Below are 18,694 nucleotides of genomic sequence, written 5' to 3' on the forward strand. Positions count from 1 at the left end.
GCGTCCATACACAGGACCCGCCTATACCAATGGTATGGTTTTACATTCAGTTGTTGGGATAACAAAGTTGTGTAATGCACATGTAGAAATCACACTTTGTTCAAAACTACTCATGGTTATTTGTGTATTATGCTAAATGAAGTAGCTACCTAGTAGCTGAAGTAGCTAAATGAAGTTGTAAAAATGCTGAATGTCTGTTAACTTAGCAAAATAAATTACTCTATGTAATGTGCAACACATTGTAGCTACGTATATTTACGGAGCATGCCCAAAATCAACAGAAACCTTCATCTACAGTAGGGGCCATTAAAAAGTTTACACTACGTTTGTTATAAAAGTACGATTAACACATTCATAAAACGATTAATTTAACGATGTACAGAAGCCAGGTAAGATACACTGGAACTATCCGTTAAAACTATGGTTTTAACGAAGCCAAGTACAGTAAGGTAAGCAAGCTATATCACTAATTGTTAAAACAGTAGTTTTAACGATCTGGATATAAATGGCGCTGGCGCCACATAAACGCGCTTACTTACATAACGACGGAACTGAAACGTGAAGCATGCAGCGAAGCGCTCCGGTTAGTCTTCGAAGGCAATACGCTCTTGTCTGCGAACAAACCAGTAAGCTAATTGTTTAATCAACTCGTTTACACTGTGGTTCTATTTGTGGTGCTTCAGAAGCACTTGAAATGCAATTAGCGGTTAATGGGTATGGCTTCGCTGTGCTATTTTAGGTATTCATAGCCATGTGCTAGTTTACTGGCCACAAGAACACAGTGTCTCCACCATTCCAAGTAGTGCCATTACTGATGGAGGACAACAAGTAGGAAAAGAATGCATTGTCAAGAATAAATATTGTGGAGTGGTGGCTGCAAGAGGTATCATCAGCATTTAAAATGTACAATAAAATACACATTATTTTTGTAGGAAGTAAATCAGAAATGGAAACATTTGAAGATAGATACGTTTCAGGTTCATGGCGGCCATCATTCTTGAGTCCACCACCTAAGAAAAGAAAAACAAATAAGAAAACCAATGACAACAAGAAAAAGGAAACCACCAAATAGACAGCAAAAAACACAAAAAAGAAGCACTCAGCTACAAATGAGCCAAACAAATCAACTAAGGGTATGTGGTACCAACTTTCAAATATGCTTTTATGTCACAGGAAATTTTGTAGGAAAAATACTAACCCCATAAAAGTGGCAGCAGTTCAGCCTACAACGACAGTGCCTCCAGCGATGACAGCAGTGCCTCTAACAGCGACAGTGCATCCATTGACAACAGTGCCTCCATTGACAACAGTGCCTCCAATGACGATGACAGTGTCTCCGACAATGCCTCTAACGACAACAGTTCCTCCAACTACTCTATCCGCAATGACAATGACAAGTCTTTCTCCAATAACAAGCTTACCTTTGACTAAGACAGTTCCCTCCATTACACTTCCACAGACAACTACCATAGCCCCTTCTCTAACGGTAATACATCCATCCTCAACAATGACCAAAGCAGGAGCTCCTGTAACACCATCAGTAGTGACTCCAGTTGCAACAATACCGACATCTGGTGAGAACCCTTCTACAAAAGCAGAATGTTTTAATGGCTTATTGTATTACAGCCTTAGCAGCCACCTCTTCCAATACTTACAGTATCAGCAGTCTGTCAACACCACCAAATGATTATGACCAAGAATTTCCATTCCTCAGTGATGTTAGCATATAAGACGATCTGCTTCCTCCTTGGAATTTTGAGCAGCCATGTAATGAACGCCCATCAGAAGCCGAATCACCATACAATCCACCTGAATCACCATACGATCCACTTGAATCACCATACAATCCACCTGAATCACCATACAATCCACCTGAATTATCATACAATCCATCTACATTGTCACAAGTTGAACCAGGTAAGCACTCATACACCATGTTTGGAATGGTGTGAGCATCAAACAATAATTATTGCAAAGGATAGTTTCATCAAATTAAATTGTGTTCTCTTTTCTAGATTTACACAGCACTATCAAAGAATTCCGGAAGACCGTCAATCTACTTCTCAAGAATCAGATGACTTTTGATCACAAAAATAAAATCGCTAGAGGAGAAAAATGGTAATGACTTACACACTTGCTTGGTTTGATATAACAATATTATTTTCTGTATTAGAAGAAATACATCAGCTGTCTCCTGTGATTAGCTCAACATCCAACGACAATGAAACAAATAGGTCACAGTGCATCCCCATTAAACCATCAGCTAAAGACAACCATTTGCCATCATCCACCATCAACAAACGTCTACTAGTAAATCCAAATGTCATCATTCAGAAGTATTCATCTTATGTTAAACGCCTGGATAAGATACCAACACTGGCTTGCAAACTAGCAGAAAGTCCTTTTTCGATGAAAATGTTCTCAAAGCTTGTACTGTTGCAGGACAGCGAAATGGAGAATTATTAGCACTACCACTGAATGAAATGAAAGAGTTGAAGTCTTTGATCTTTAGTCTGCTGCCTCAATATTGGTCCAATCCAATTGAATTTGAAGATGTTTGGGTGAAGTGCACTGTTGCAGTAGGGCAGCTGTGTAAAATACTAAGATTACAAGCAAAGAAAACTTCTACTTAATATTTGTTGTCAGATATTCCTGTTATATATGTATATACAACATGAACTTTTAAAAAATGTATATATTCTAATTAATGATCACTTACTATTAATTGTAGTCTTACTTACCATTGTCCATGTTTCAAGTAGCTAATAGGCCAGCGATGATAAGGTGTTTAATGGCTTTGCACAAAAATAACTTGCTTGATTTGATCAGCGGATTAGACTAGCTCCATCGCTTAATCACTGAAATCACCAACACTTGATGAAACCTTGTGAGAAACATTTTTGCTGACCCAAAATGCTGACTCACTGTCACTTTGGCTTGGCTGACTCGCCACGAGTTTAACACATTTTTTGCCAACTCACTGTCACGTGATTTTCTATCTATTGTTCTGCTGACCCATTGTCTTTGATTTATTCACGTGATGAGTCACCTGTTGTGTTTGTTTTAGTGGTAGTGTTAGGAACACGCTATAAATTGTTGTATTTTGTATTGTAGTAGCTGCCGCTTGTAAGGTATGATTTTGTGTTATCGGTTGTTTCCTCTATTTTGGTCATGTTGTTGAATGGCGAGTTGATTGACTTGTACAGGTGCTTGTAGTATCAAGTGCTAAAACTGGCTTGCATGAACTATAAAATGGGCTTACGTAGATTTAGTTTAGCCTGTTAACTTAAGTTCTGTAGTTTAGACTAACAGTTTACACCCAGGCAGAAGCTAGCTATCACACAGGTAGTTTCACATCTACGCCGTTCAACAAAAGTGACCACAATAGTTCATAATAATTATTAATACAGTTTGATAATGGTTGCAAAAATGTATTAGTATCCAGTAGTGGCACCATTTAATTCAATTACTTTAGGCAAAACTTTTTAAAGATGATTAATGTATTTGTTACATTTAGTTACAGTTACTGTACTCCAAAATTGCTTGATTCCGTCGATAAGTTCTTGTTTTGTTGTGGGTTTAATTAATAACTCTTCTGTTGTATTCTTTTAGTTCGTGCCAGAGGTTCTCGATCGGATTGCAATCTGGTGATTCAGCTGGCGTTCTCCACCACTCTACTTTATTCTGTGTGAGGAACTGTTTTGCTTCGTTGGATGTATGTTTGGGGTCGTTATCAGCCATGAATCGATGACTATCAGGATATACCTCTGCTATGAATGAGAGTAGAGTCTGTTCTAATACTTCGATGTACAATGGAGCATCCATAATACCCTCAAAGATACAAATGCCAGTGGCTCCACGTCGACTGATACCTGCCCAAACGTGGACTTTTACTGGATGTTTTGCCCTACACAAAGACAGTAACGTTATTGTAATTTAGCTATATCTATTAAAATAATCAAAATGTATAATGTTTATACGTACCTCGGTTTTGGCTTTGGGGGTTCACCTTCCTTTCTACAGCAGAATCGTTTGTGTGTTTCTAATTGAACTGAACATTCATCCGTCCCGACTACATTGTTGAAGTTATCTCTAATGTACTGCTGAGCCCACTGCAAACGTTTCGCCTTGTTTGCCTCCCGGATTAATTGACAATAGGCACTTCCTCGAAAGGTCCAGCCTAATTGCACTCGACAACGTAGCACAGTTCTTCGGCTTATACTGCAACCATGTGAAACGAGCAAAGCGTGTAACTGGTACGCTGTTGTTTCATCGTCTTCTCGCATCCTTCTCTCAACTATTTCTTTTATCTCAGCAGTGATCTTTGATGGTCTTCCTGAACCCGGCATTCTGTGTAATGCAAGTGCTCCAGTAGTTTCGAATCTCGTTATAAACTTTGCCACACCCACTCTCAAAGCTTTCAAACTTTCTTTCAGCAGAAGCAAGCTGATTGAAGGGGGTTGATATCCTTTATGATAATAGTACAAAATTTGTCGCTTTGTATACGCACTGTACACCATTTTCTCTATGGATTCTGTAGCCACTACGCAAAATTTATATTACATTTTGTATCGTTATAATTATAGTTATAACGATACGAAATGTTATGCATGTGTTTCGTTAATGCGTTTTATCAAAACACATTTTATATAACAGAGTTACATTATCGTTTTAACAATTGTTAAAACAAAACAAAGTGTAAACTTTTTTATGGCCCCTACTGTAATTCAGGTGTTCTCAGCCGGCTTGTTTTGTGTATACCTCTATCACAGCAGAACCTATAGAATGAACCAATGATTGCATGTTAATTATTTAGTAAACACATGCAATATTACAATTGAATTTGTAATTTACACTTGGGTACATGGTAATCTGCCGTACATTAAGTAGCTGCACTATATAGCTAGCTACTAGCACAAAATTGGGTAACTTGAAATATGCCTTTGGTTAATACCAACACACATGATTGTAAGTTTTACTTCGCCAGTAAATAATTGGAATCTATGTACAGTATTGTATAGCGCTAGTCTGGTCTTGTAGTCTGGTCTTGTAGTACTTCTTGTAGTACCTCTCCCTCCATTCCAGTACCGACCAGTGCAAAAATAATAACCTATCTATCCATGATACAATTCACTAAGAAGGTTATTTAGCCACTGGTTTGATTGCACAATACCACTCATTGTCATGATGGTTAGCTGAACAACATAATTAATGTACCACAACTGGCTTTGAAGTTTGGACCTTTTTTATATCCTCAATTGCAGGGTGGTTTAGAGGTTCAGTGTCCACTGTTACAAAAGCATTGTCCACTACCACTAGTCAATTAGGTATGTGTGGTTTTGTAATTATAATTACCACTATGTTAGCACCCTCTATGGCATTGTTCCAGTTCCAATTATTGTGATAGGTATAATTATGTGTTATAGTTTTCAATGAAAAAAAATTTTTTTTTTTTAAATCCATCCAGTTGATGGCCAATAAATCATTTTGATTCCTATTCACATTAGTAAATGTTGATGATACATAACCTTTGAGGCAGTCATAGGCAAAACATGATATGGTCTAAGATGAAGAATAATCAGTCATGTTAGACTGGCCTTTAAGGGATGTGGGGTTACACCAAATATCTATTGCCCCACTATAGGGTATGTGACAGCAAGTGTCACTCTGCATGGTGGGAATTTTATAGCAGCTTAAGAAAAAAATTGTACATTTTTTTCCCAAATACTCATGTACGTATGCATGGGAATTTGATAGCTGCACTTAGTATGCCCTGCTATGCGGGGCATCTAACATTTAACATCACTGAGTTCGGCTGTGTGCCCCACGTGCAGGGGCTGAATATATTGATAGGTGCAATATATTAATGTTTTCTCGCTTGCAGTGAGGAATGAGAGGGTTGCATCGACTTGCCAGCACCAGCTCGGCCCTTAGCTAATCAGCTATCAACTGGAACATGTACATACTGGCCAACAGCCGCTCGGCCCTTAGCTAACTATAGCTATGAACATAATACATCAACAATGGCACACTCACTAATATATTTCAAAGCTGGATCACTCGTATATGTGGTGATATATCAGTTCTGGTTTTTACTTCAGTCACAATTATTGCCGCTATTTTTTTGAATATTGTGTCACGTGATGATGTGAGTTGATCATATGGTAACCAAAATAAAAAATCTATGCACGAGCAGCATGCTGATGTGTTCATGCATCAAGTAACGGTTGAAAACCTTCGTCGTCTGTTTCAGGTTAGGTAGCTATAGTGGCTAGCTGGAGATGCAATAATTAGCTGCTAGCTGTGTGAAGTGTATAGCTAGCCTAACTAATTTATTTTTATTTCCTTTTTTCCACAGGTTGACCCTTCAGGTGTGTACCTTAAGGATAGCACAGATGAGACAATGTACTTCCCGAGGGAGAATGGGGCATTTAGCTTGCCTGAGGATAGGGTATTGCCCTTTTCAACCCTAATTGTGGAAGGCAGGAGATTGGGACAGGGCAGCGCCAGGAACACATCCGTTTTAATTCAGCCTGCTGGCAGCAATTCACCTGGCAGTAGTCATTCTAATTCATCTGCCTTATCATTAAGCTCATCCACTCCCTACCAGGGGACATCAACTTCTATGTTTAGATCTGTGGTGGCAAGACGCCCCCCACCTACATTTACCCTGAAGGTTGTAAAAGCTAAAATTGTGAAAAAGGGTAGGAAATTACACTTTAAGCCTAACCATCAGATTTTCATGCACTTGGTAGAGTCAACTGCCAATGTTGACTCTATCATGACCGCTACCAGAGAAAGTTGGGGCCAAGACATGTTAATTGTTACAAGTGATGGCCTGAGGATTGAGAATTCACCTGCCACTCAAGGTATGTGACATGTACAATAGCTATATGCTTTGTGCTTTAATGTATAACTTTATCAATACAGCATTGTCATTCTGGAAGGCACCCAATAGAAAGATTTATGCTGTAACACAGGCCAACCTTAATACCTTAGATGAAGGTGCCTCAGATGGCAGTGATGATGAAGAGTTGACAGTAAGTACAGCCAAGAGGCTTAAGAAAGAAGTACAGGAAGGTATGAAAAAGATAAAAGAAGAGCTCGCCACCTTAAGGTCTATGATGCCAAGAGCATTGCCAGATAACTTAATGGACCACCTGACAGGGCTGATGAGATGTTGTATTTGTCAGGTGGTCCCCATAAGACCACCAGTGGTGATAAGCAAATGCTGTAGATCCATTATTGGTTGCGAGCAGTATGTACAGCAGTTGGTTGACAACCAAGAAGCTTCAAGTTGCCCTTTGTGTAGAGCAGTAGAATTTGACATTAATAAAGTTAACGGATTTGATGGCCTACTATCAGCGATGGGTAATCACATAACAGAAGATGGGAACTGAGACATCTTGCTGGACTGTGTAGATTATATTATAGTAGTGCAGTTGTATTATAGTAGTATAGTTATAGTAGTATATTGTAGTTGTACAATTTTTAGTTTTTGAGGATTATCATAATTCTTTCAAGTATATCAAAGCAAGTAACTATATACTAACTTTTCTTGGTGATACCAGGCAATGATGACAGTTCCACTTCTAGCTACACTGTTAAAAGTGGGAATAATAGCTCTGGTACTACAATTGCTTACCCTGCAAAGCTGGAGACTTTGGATGACAACATCCATATATGTGAACCAATGTTCCCAATAACATGCACCCCAGTTGAAATATATCTGTATAAAAACAAAAAATGGTGGGGGGGGGGGGGCTAATTTATTTACAACGCAATTTATGAGGTGCAAAAAAAATGTGGTTCAGACTTGCTTGCAGACTTATGAACTCATGCTATTATTTGCTTGTAGGCTGGTAAGTGAGGGGATATTGACAAGTGGTTATTAGAGGTATGCTTTAAATTATTTACAATGTTGTAGCTCATGATCATCCATGGTTGAAGTTAAGTGTGTACAATTTTTCACATATTTTACTATATAATTCCTTAATTAGCTAATAATATAATGGGTCTATCAATGTAAGGCCCGAGTACCACAAGTAAGGGGTGAGGGTGGGGAAAATAGGGGTTGGTGAGAAAATTGCACAATCAATTTTCCCGAAATCCACACCTAGTCCACATAGTCCCCACTTTGTGTAAACCCCACCTAGAAGAGGTTCCTTTACTCAGTGCCCAGTTCAAAGTTGCCATTTCAACCTGGGAACTGGGTACTTACACAGTAATACCTGTTGTGTCTATACCTTGTTCCCAAGTCCCCAGTTCAAAGTTACCCCTTATAATTCATCAAAATCATCAGGGTTGCAATTCTTCTTACACCATGGATCCACATGGCCAGCGAAATGAAATCTATCCACTACTAGATTCATGGATGCAATCCGCCATGATGTATCAGTCTGTGTATTACGGGTTGTGTTCATTGCAAACTTTTTGAGGTGGCAAGCATCATCATATATCACGAACTCTATATGTATAAAATAAGTGCATGAATAAGAAGTGCAACGTACTTCAAAAGAAAATGATATGAAGCCCCTGAAACTGGCACACTCCTTTGTTGAAATTTAAGATTGATATGCAGAAGGCTTTTACATGTTATTTTTGTTGGTTTAGTAAGCAGTAACAGTGAAATATAGCCTAAAGCCATCACTGCATGGGTACTTATACACAGTAATACCTGTGGTATCTAAACTTTGCACTGAAGCCATCATGCACATACTGCAAATCGTGTACCTTCGGGGTAGTGGAGAGAGGAATGGACACAAAGGAGAACAAAGGTTGCCTAACCAAAACTACCAAGCTGTCATAAAGTAAACGTGTATATATCTATATAACTTTTCCATTGTTACAGGATGTAGTGTACTTCACATCAGAGTTAGCTACCATCTAAAGAAAAAAGAATAAATTATAACAGATTGTCTGTGTATCTGTATTGTACACATGTGGATGTGTACATCCATGGGTGTGTGCGTGTGAGCACGCATATATGTGCGCATAACAAAGTGGCTAGAACTTTGGCCTGCTGATTGAAACATTCCAGCTTCAATGTTTGGTTGATATCGTTTCCTTCAGCACTACTCACATTGCTCTAGTCATGTCAAACTACTTTTGGTTCTGCGTGACATACTCAGATCATGTAAGTAGTGCACGGTATTGGTTCAATGGATAGAGGTGACCCTGTAGCGGTATCCAAAGCAGTCACTTTGAGTAGATCCACAATGACCCCAACAGCACTAAGCGAGACAATGACAGTTGGGATTCCCCAGTTTACACCAGGTAGTAATTGTGCAGTGTGTGTGTTTGTGTATCTGTGTGCATAAATAGCCAAGTGGTTAGGGCATTAGCCTGCATTGAAAGGTCCCAGGTTGAGGCACTTTGGTGTAGTTGTTGTTTCTTGAGCAAGAAACTTGACTCACATTTCTCCAGTCTACTCAGCTGTTTAAATGGGGACCTGGTGTCAACTGGGGAAGTTGCTATACAAACACAAACTCACTTTACACTGCATGTGGTTTAATATTATTCAAGTGATGAACTAATATACATGGTTTGGGTATTCTAATGGGAATGACAATGACAAGTGACAGTCATCATTATGGAATTGAGGGGTATGTTCATACCTTCAGTACATATGGCAGTTGCCCTCTGTGTGGAAAGATAAACTAGCCATTCTTCCTATCCCAGAGTAACATACTACTACACACAAGGGAACAAAACAATAACAAATACGGTTAGCTACTACACAGCAATATATACAATTGTTTAAAAGCATCCATATATTCACTGAAAGGGGAATATACCCAAGCCAAGACTTTTTAACACAAGTGACCTCTAATGCCAAATATGGTCTGAATTGAAATAGCAATCAAAAAACAGTTTAACTTAAATTTACTATCATATTTACAAAGAACCTGCGAACTGCTGCATCTGACAGGTACGTAATGCTATGGGCACAATACTCATGGTGTCCATTAGTACAAACTTCTTCACTCTGTACTAGTCTGTAGAAGAACAGTATAAGTCTAATACTAAATTACAGGCTACTTAATTATATTCATTACCATGCCAGCAATTAAATACCACAATCATATATTACAAGGTTTGCTTTAAAAGTAACAGTAAGGTCCCCAACCCTGATCATTTAGTTGATGAAATGTTTGGCAGCAACAATATCACTTACTGCCTGCCAACCAAGTCTACTTTTAATTTTTGTAATTTTTTTATAGCCGCCATAAACTGGTGGCATAAAGGCAACAGAGAGGTGGTTGATACACACACGCACACATTATATGTATATACATGCATATTTCAGAGCCTGAAATTACAGTCGGACATCGGACAATTTCCGACCATTTTCAGCAACTGTCCGACCAAGTATCACTTTGTGCGGACATGTTGTCCGAGCCATTCAAAAGCTACAGTATTGGATAATGAATACGAGAGAATGAAAATCGTTAACCTGGCAAAGTGGCTTAAGGAGGTGTTACCGTAAGGAAAGTCTCCAAGAATTTAGGTCTATGGTGGAGATTCCATTCAATTTATTTCACTGTCTACAATGAATTACAAGTCGGTGTGGTGGTGTTTGTTTAATTGTCCAAGCTCATCAGAGTGGCGAAATTCCCTCCTTGGTAAGGTAGAAAGAGCCTTTTCACACGTGAACCTCATTAAAGCTACAAAGAGAAGTTCCCTGTGTCAAAAAAGTTTGGATAATTTGGTTTCATTAAATGCTGATAAATGTCCACTCCAAGACTTCTCGGCAGATTCATCTATAGACTTGTGGTGGGGAGCCAAGCAGAGGAGACCTTCCCATCGCCCACGAAAACATTACAAGAAGTGGTGTTCTAAAGGGAAAGGAAAGTTGGCAGGTGACTCTCAGCCAAGCTTGGAACGTGACGTGGTAGTTCTGGATGATGAGGAAATTGAATATGATGCAGACGGTGATGGAAAAGAGGACGGACAGAAGTTTGTACTTGATGACTGGGATGAATGGGTTTTGTAATGGCTTCACCGCTTGTGCAATTTACATTGTCACGTGTGTATTTGGTAATTTACTTCACCTTATCACTTATTACTTACCTTGTTACTTATTACTTACCTTGTCACTTATTACTTTATCTTGTCACTTATTACTTACCTTGTTACTTATTACTTTACCTTGTCACTTGTGTATTTATTTACTTTAATTCTTTGTGAATGTCACTTGTGCATTAATGTAGTTATATGTATTTCAGTACTGTACATTGAAATTTATGCTATGGTAATGTCCGACCAAAAGTTAAAATGTCTGAACACTTTAGGAGTTGTTCAGACACTTTGTCAGGACAGTTTTAAGATGTAATTTCAGGCTCAGTATTTATTTACTATTCATGTTATGGAGGTTTCCACAGTGCCTACATCATATTCTAGCATCATAACCTTGTTGGGTTAAGCCAGGTTTCCAAACTGTACAGTACCATGGCCAGGTTGTAGTGTATGAAGTGGTAGACTTTACCATAAGGAGAGTACGTACTATAAGAAATATTTTCTACTCATAAAACACTCTAATAATTATACAATTATAGCTTACACACTTTATATGACATATCAAACAACTCACTGAGGCCCCAGAAGTCGTTGGTAGTTGTTTGTTGTCTACAATCAGCCTAAGCGAAAATTAAGATAACTTCTGATTAATGACCTTAGTACAATTTCATCAAAAACCACGAGGCATTCAATTGTGCATGATTTCCCACCTTTTCAGAAATCTGTGCAACCACCCTCTACTTGCCACAAATGGCTTACTGCTTCCAGGTCCACTGACAGTGCGGCTAGCGTACAGGTCACGGGCCTTACTCTGTATTACTCTGCATGTCACTATCAAATTTCGGGCTCGCATGGCATCGATATAAGAATCAAATGTTCCTCAAGGTCTCCCATCCTAGGTTTTCCCCCTGCTCCAGACAATCTCTTCTTTGGTTTGCATAACTTGATTAGTTTCACCTTCTGTAGTTTCCACTCTCGAACGCGCTTTTCATCAATCAAAAATTTTTGCCCAGCTTCTCTATTAGATGACTTCTCAGGATACTGAACGACTTCTAACTTTAATGCTGCTTCAAAGTTTGACTTCTTTCCTCGAATTGCTGCAGTCGCCATTGCCAACCGCCACTTACAGCTGGCAATTACTCGAGCAGTCAGCCAATTACTATCTATCACGTGTTTATTAAACTTTAGTTTGCAACTCTCCTTCTATGTCTTCAGTAATCTTCTGCTCTCGTTTACCCCAAAGTGTTGCAGTAGCTAATAATAAAAAGGGTCTGTAGTATTGATAAATTCAGATAGTAGCCGCGGCTCTTATGACAGCGATTGTATAAATTTGTGCAGTTACTATCCGGGGGCGGCTACTATACAAGCTGCGGCTACTATCCGGTAAAATACGGTACACACAGTACATTAGTAAGGGCTGCTGTGGTTACTTAACAAACACTGCAGATCAAAATAAGCTATAAAAACTCCCAACAACTTTAAGATACATAATTTCAAAAACTCCCGGACCATCACTATCGTAACAGTGATTACACCCACCAAGAGTGATTACATGCATATTGTGGATATGTGCATTTACTATTTGTGATAAATATAATGAGATTAAAGGCCTGCCCAAGATTATTTGATGGTGAATAACTATAGTGAATCCTGTACAAAAGTATGGATAGTAGCAAATGCTTGGGCTATAAACCAGACACATGAACTATCAATGGGGCTTCTCACTTCAGTTACTTTGTTACACACATACAGGAATCTATCGTTCTAGACAAACTCTTCTAACAGGTCTACTTTTCACAATTCGCACTTTCTATGCACACCTAAAATACATTTTTCACCATAGTGACGTCACATTAAAATGTTTTCGGTTGTGAAGTTGTGCATATCCTCTATTACACCACACTCCTCTAAACAAGATCACATGTTCAGTAGAACAAGTGGACTACAATACAACTAAACGATGTGTAGCCACTTTCCCTTAAGTTGCAGATTCTAGGATGCAAAAATACTTTCACCGAAATGGTGTACCTTCTATTGAGCAACAAAACATTACAACTTACTTCACTGACCTTACACTAACCTGTAGGTCTGTTACAAAGTACATAATAACCCTTCACATGTATACATTGCAATAATAACTAGGAGTGTCACCTAGGCACATGTGGAATATCTGCGACCGCAAAACAAACAGGTAAAATTTACATTGAGCTTGAAGATTTTACCATTACTTGACTTTGGACTTCAGCGGCTATTATATGTTCCAATGCATGCTTGTATCTTGGCTAGTTCTACCAATAGCTGCAAAATGCTATTATAACTCCTCGTTTCAAACACATTAAGTTCTCGACTGGGTTTTTTAAGCTGAGTGAAATCCTCCATCACGTATTGTATGTTGCTTATGTTCTTGACCAGGAAAGAAAGGCTATCTGGTTTTGAGTTTAATCTGATGGTAGGTGTAACTTTTAATGAAAACAGGCAAGTTAAGGTAGCTTACAAATGTATCAACACACCTGGTCTATGACTGTAAAGACAAGTGAGAATCTGAAATTGATGGAATCATCCTTGTACAGGCTATGACTTTTGGTGTACCCTGTCTTTTTGACAATAAATAGATGAAAATAGTAGAGTTCATGGCTAGACTCCTTCAAAGAGCTATTAGACAGTGTTACCAGCACTTGATCGCATCATCACATTCAGACATTAATACATTTACTGCAACACGAACACAGCAACTTACTGTATGAGCTGCCAAGACTTATAGCGCCATTATTCCTGAGAATGAGCGCCTGTGATCCCATCCCTGTGTAGTACTTAGTTACAGTCAGTAAGCCATGTTTTACACTAGGCGCTAGGAAAACTAGCTAAAGGTGCCTACAATAGAAACCTATGTGAAGCGCACAGTGCACGTTTAATAGTTGGCTGGACTGAGTTGAGTTGGTGTTACTAACAAAAATATCCACCATAAAATTCTATTTTGAGAAGAAAAAAACCTGAAATGTTAATTTCATAGGAAAATGAAATGATATTTATTTTGTGCTTTTTTGGACTTATTTTTAGATAATTTGGAACTTGATGATGTTGTATATAGGGTGATCTACTATTTATTTTTATTGTATTTAGCCACGGCATTGACCTGACCATGTGTATCCCATATATCCTTGCACTTGTCAGTGTTTTACCCGCTACTATGAACTAGGGCAGAGGTGGGCAATAGGTGGGGATTATAGTGGAGAGTATATTGAGCACTAGTCTTGCCCTGAATGGTACATCAGCTGATATGATACCTACATTGGTGAGCTTCACTGACGCTTTATTACTTGTTTTGTTATGAGACTACTAGTCTTGCCCTGAATGGTACATCAGCTGATATGATACCTAAATTGGTGAGCTTCACTGACGCTTTATTACTTTTTTTGTTATGAGACTATTTTTGTATAAAATTCGGAAGCCTAAATATTAAGTATCTTCTATTCTTAAGGGTGCTCTGTACAGTTCCGCGTATGGCTTCTGAGGTTAGCACAGCTGGAGTTTACTAATGGATTCCCATGGTCACCAGTAATTATCTAATTAGTCTCTGGCTTGTTTAACGCATGGCACGCCTAACGAGAAAATGTCTTTTATGATGAAATAACCTGCCACAAACGAAGAAAGAAGAGCGATATACATGAAGGAAGCGAAGTAAATGTTGTATCTTCTTCATCATGGTCTAATGAATATAGCAATCCATAATTTACCGACTATCTTCCAGTTACGCAATTAAGAAACAATAACTGTGGCCATAGAACAGCTGCAGGCGCCTCAGTTTCTACACCTTGATACTAAAATTAGAACTAGTTCGTCATTTTAGACCCAATAGGCGTGAAAATTTCAGATGGGCAAGCATGGTATTTAGACCCGATAGGCATGAAAATTCAGATGGGCAAGCATGTCTAATGTTCATCTATACATCTATAGTTTAATCTACAGTATCCTTGAGTGAATCAAATATATAATATCCATATGTTACAAACATTAAGTCAGATTTGTACCCCTGAATATATACCCTGTAATTATCTTTCACAAATCTTGTATCCAGCTTTGTAATTGTTTGCTTGTGTGTGTATGTGTGTGTGTGTTGTGATATTGATGCATCAATTGATGATGCAGCTGGTTGAATTACTTACCTGGTTTACACCAGGCCACCAGGTACAACACAGCTGCAAAATCAATGGGCACCTGGTGTTAACTGGGGAAGCGAATTCCTACCTGTCATTGTCTTGCTTAGCGATGCTGGGGCCATTGTGAATCATTAGCTTCCGCAACTCCTATCTGTAAGAACTGGACAGTCCTCCTGCAGGTTTCTGGCGCTGCCCCATGAGGATTTTCCTGTACAAGGCTTGATTACCTGCACTAAAAACCTAGTAGGGTAGTTCGTTATCAAAAACAATTTGTCTACTGCTAAATGTTCAAGCACTGTGCACTGTTGTTTAAATGCCTACATTTAGAGTACTTGTTATACTTTAAAGTTTAGGTCATTCTGATGGACAATGATACTTTGTTTTGAAACAATTATTGGAGTCTGCCATCTTTACATTATATCTCCAACATTAGTTCGATTACAAACAGATATCCCTATAGAGAGTTCAGCTAGAAACAAATCATCCTGTAGAGAGATCAGCTAGAAGGATCACCTTGTATAGAGATTAACTACAAACAAATCACCCTACAGATAGTTCGGCTACAAAAAAAGTCACCCTGTAGAGAGATCAGCTAGAAGAGGTTACCATGCAGAGCGTTCAGCTACAAAGAGACCATCTCAGCTACAAACAAATTATCGAGATCAGCTAGAAGACGTTACCTTGTAAGTAGTTCAGCTACAAAGAAACCATCATGTAGAGAGTTCAGCTGCAAACAAATCACCCTGTAGAGAGTTCAGCTACGAAAATATCACCCTGCAGAGAGTTCAGCTAGAAGAAGTCACCTTGTAGAGAGTACAGGTACAAAGAAACTACCATGTAGAGAGTTCAGCTGCAATCAAATCACCCTGAAGAGAATTCAGCTACAAAGAAACCAACATGTAGAGAGTTCAGTTTGAACAAGTCACCCTGTAGATTTCAGCTACTGTGTAAACAAGTAGAGATCGGCAAGAAAAAAAGGAAAGATCAGCTAGAAACAAGTCACCCTGTAGAGTGATCAGCTAGAAACAAAATCACCTGTAGAGAGTTCATCTACAAGCAAATCACCCTGTAGAAAGTTCAACTACATTTCAGGTAACCTAGTGGAGAGATCAGCTGCAAACGGTAATAATCAATATATGTATTTTTACTGATAAAATCAGAATTAGTTAAAGTATTTAAAATCTTCTTCATCTTTTTTTCTTCCTGTGGTAAAGAAAAACAGTTAGGTTAATAAAGCAACAAAGTTGGCCATAGGCCGGCTTTGTGGTGTACAAATACTAATCCAAAACAGCCATGCTGTGAAAAGAGTGCGGCCCTCAAAAAGGCTATGGTGAAAAAAGATATGAAATCCAAGGTGGCGGCCAAGAAATGGCTGTGAAGGTAGGATATGTTAAAAAGTTTAATAATGACAATTCAGGTGAATTTTGTGCCAAGACCAAGCGGCACCAAATTCATCTGAATTGTCGTTATAATTTTTTTTTACTATTAACCTACCATTACAGCCTTTCTTGGCTGCCACCTTGGATTTCACATCTTTTTTCACCATAGACTTTTTTTAGGGCCGCACTTTTTACAGTTTGGCTGTTTTGGATTAGATAGATGTATTATGTAATTCTTATCTGTCACAGTTGTACTATATGGAGTTATTGTACAATCTCTGCACCGAGTGGCGATCGTGAACCAGACATGCAAGATGGTGGGGGTGTGGTAGGGGAAACACAGCATGTACAACTGTAGCTCAAAGTAAAATTTCAGGGAACCCCAGAAACTGTAGGATTTTGGGAAATTAATGCTTTAGAATGGCTTTAAAAGACACTACAAAAAAACATAAAAACTAAACTAACTATGCCAATCTATGCTATAACTTTTCAAATTTGCTAACATGATTCGAGGGGCCTGTCTCCTGATACTCATATATGACTACGCCAACATAATTTGTATTTTTATGAACTGACAGGTTATAAAAATATAACAAATATTTTAAATTTATGCTCAAGTTAGTTTTCTACATGAATTACTTAAAATACTGGGTGATAGGTGTTTGAGGAAACTATAGACAAATAATCTGAACATTGCATTTACATCTGGATCTTGTCAGTCAGTCAGTTTGTAAACTGTATATGCGACCGGATTTGCGAAAAGGTACTTTTTTCACACACAAATTTTTACCCATTTTTTGAACTTTGATGCTCCATAACTTTTTATATACAAGTACATCTTGTTCTTGATATCACTATGCAAATTTTCTTAAATTCTTCTACTAACATCAACTGTCTCAACTTGTTAAAATCCTTCTCTAGTACACCACTGATCAAACAATGCTTCCTTCTGTCTTGCAAAGTCAAGGTAGGTTTATGAATCTTGTTTAGTAGAATTTCTAAATTTCTGGCATACATATAGGCTTTCAAAATGGTTTGGCATACTACACCATAGTCAGAACACTGTTCAACTGTTAATGCTGAGTGTACCTCAACACACTCTGAAATAGCAGAGTCCACACATCTTCAGGCCAAGCTAACTTCTTTGTAATCTTTTCGAAATGTTTGAAGTACTTATCCACTTCTGTTTCTTGGAATACAGGAACAGATGTTATTTTTTTGCTGATATCGAAGTCCACTGACTCTCGGCATGTAGGCAATGTGAGGATCCTTAGGCCCCGTTGCTAGCTATCTCAGGTTTTTTGTATGGACAATTCCTTCTCTTTGAGTTCTAATTCTTTTAATTAGCTGATCCTCCCTCTCACATTCTCTCTCTTTATACTCTAGCAGCTTCAACTGTAGTGTGGCGGCTGATTTACCATCGTTGATCAAATCTTCCTTCAATAACAAGTTTCTTTATCTCGGCCTTCCTCGCCAACTCTACAACTTTATTTCTTCTTTACAAAGCTAATGCTTCTCTAGTAGGTTCCTCAAGAAATTCATCCATGGCAATCTTCCAGTAAACTAATCCACTCCAACTTGATTGAACGATGGAGAGATTCTAGCAAAACAAACAAGCGAGAAAGACAATATAACAAAGGACTTGAGGTGATCTACTATGGCTACGTTGTTCACTGGACTGATCTAAGGTAGATGGAGGGTGAAGTGATTTACTATGGCTACATTGTTCACTGGACTGGTCTAAAGTAGATGGAGGGTGAGGTGATTTACTACAGCTACGTTGTTCACTGGTTACACACAAACCTTCAATAAATTCGTCGTCATTGTTCAAGATGGAATCTCTGAGAACTGGTTGTAGATTTTCAACGGTGGTTTTAAGAAATGGCATACTAGAAGGAGCCAAGAACTCGCTGGGAAAAACGATTTCAGCACCTCTGGCATTGATAAAATCGCCGCATGGTAAAAAATTCTCGTCACTTTCATCAAAATCATCCTCTTCACTAACAAGTCTTGCCACATCATTGGCTCTTAGATTACAGGCTGCCATTACTGTGAAGTTACTGCGAAACTTTGTACAGACACAATACAAAATCTTTCCACCATTTTGTTCTATGTCTCGTGACAAGTCTGTTTCACTTG

General features: G+C 38.5%; 1 protein-coding gene and 1 long non-coding RNA gene across 2 annotated transcripts; one reads left to right on the forward strand and one right to left on the reverse strand.

Annotated features, from left to right (window-relative positions):
* Positions 1-870: 870 nt before the first annotated feature.
* LOC136245702 (uncharacterized) lies at positions 871-3,031 on the reverse strand. Its single transcript, XR_010696083.1, has 5 exons — positions 2,742-3,031; positions 1,656-2,600; positions 1,422-1,586; positions 1,199-1,370; positions 871-1,010 (listed from the first exon to the last, which is right to left on the reverse strand). It is a non-coding gene; the product is annotated as an uncharacterized lncRNA (long non-coding RNA).
* Positions 3,032-6,234: 3,203 nt separating this feature from the next.
* LOC136245911 (protein TANC1-like) lies at positions 6,235-7,434 on the forward strand. Its single transcript, XM_066037364.1, has 2 exons — positions 6,235-6,869; positions 6,931-7,434. Exons 1-2 carry the CDS (start codon positions 6,404-6,406, stop codon positions 7,398-7,400), a joined length of 936 nt encoding a protein of 311 aa, XP_065893436.1. The 5' UTR covers positions 6,235-6,403; the 3' UTR covers positions 7,401-7,434.
* Positions 7,435-18,694: the final 11,260 nt, after the last annotated feature.

The sequence above is a fragment of the Dysidea avara genome, chromosome 15, assembly GCF_963678975.1.
Source record: "Dysidea avara chromosome 15, odDysAvar1.4, whole genome shotgun sequence".
NCBI lineage: Eukaryota > Metazoa > Porifera > Demospongiae > Dictyoceratida > Dysideidae > Dysidea > Dysidea avara.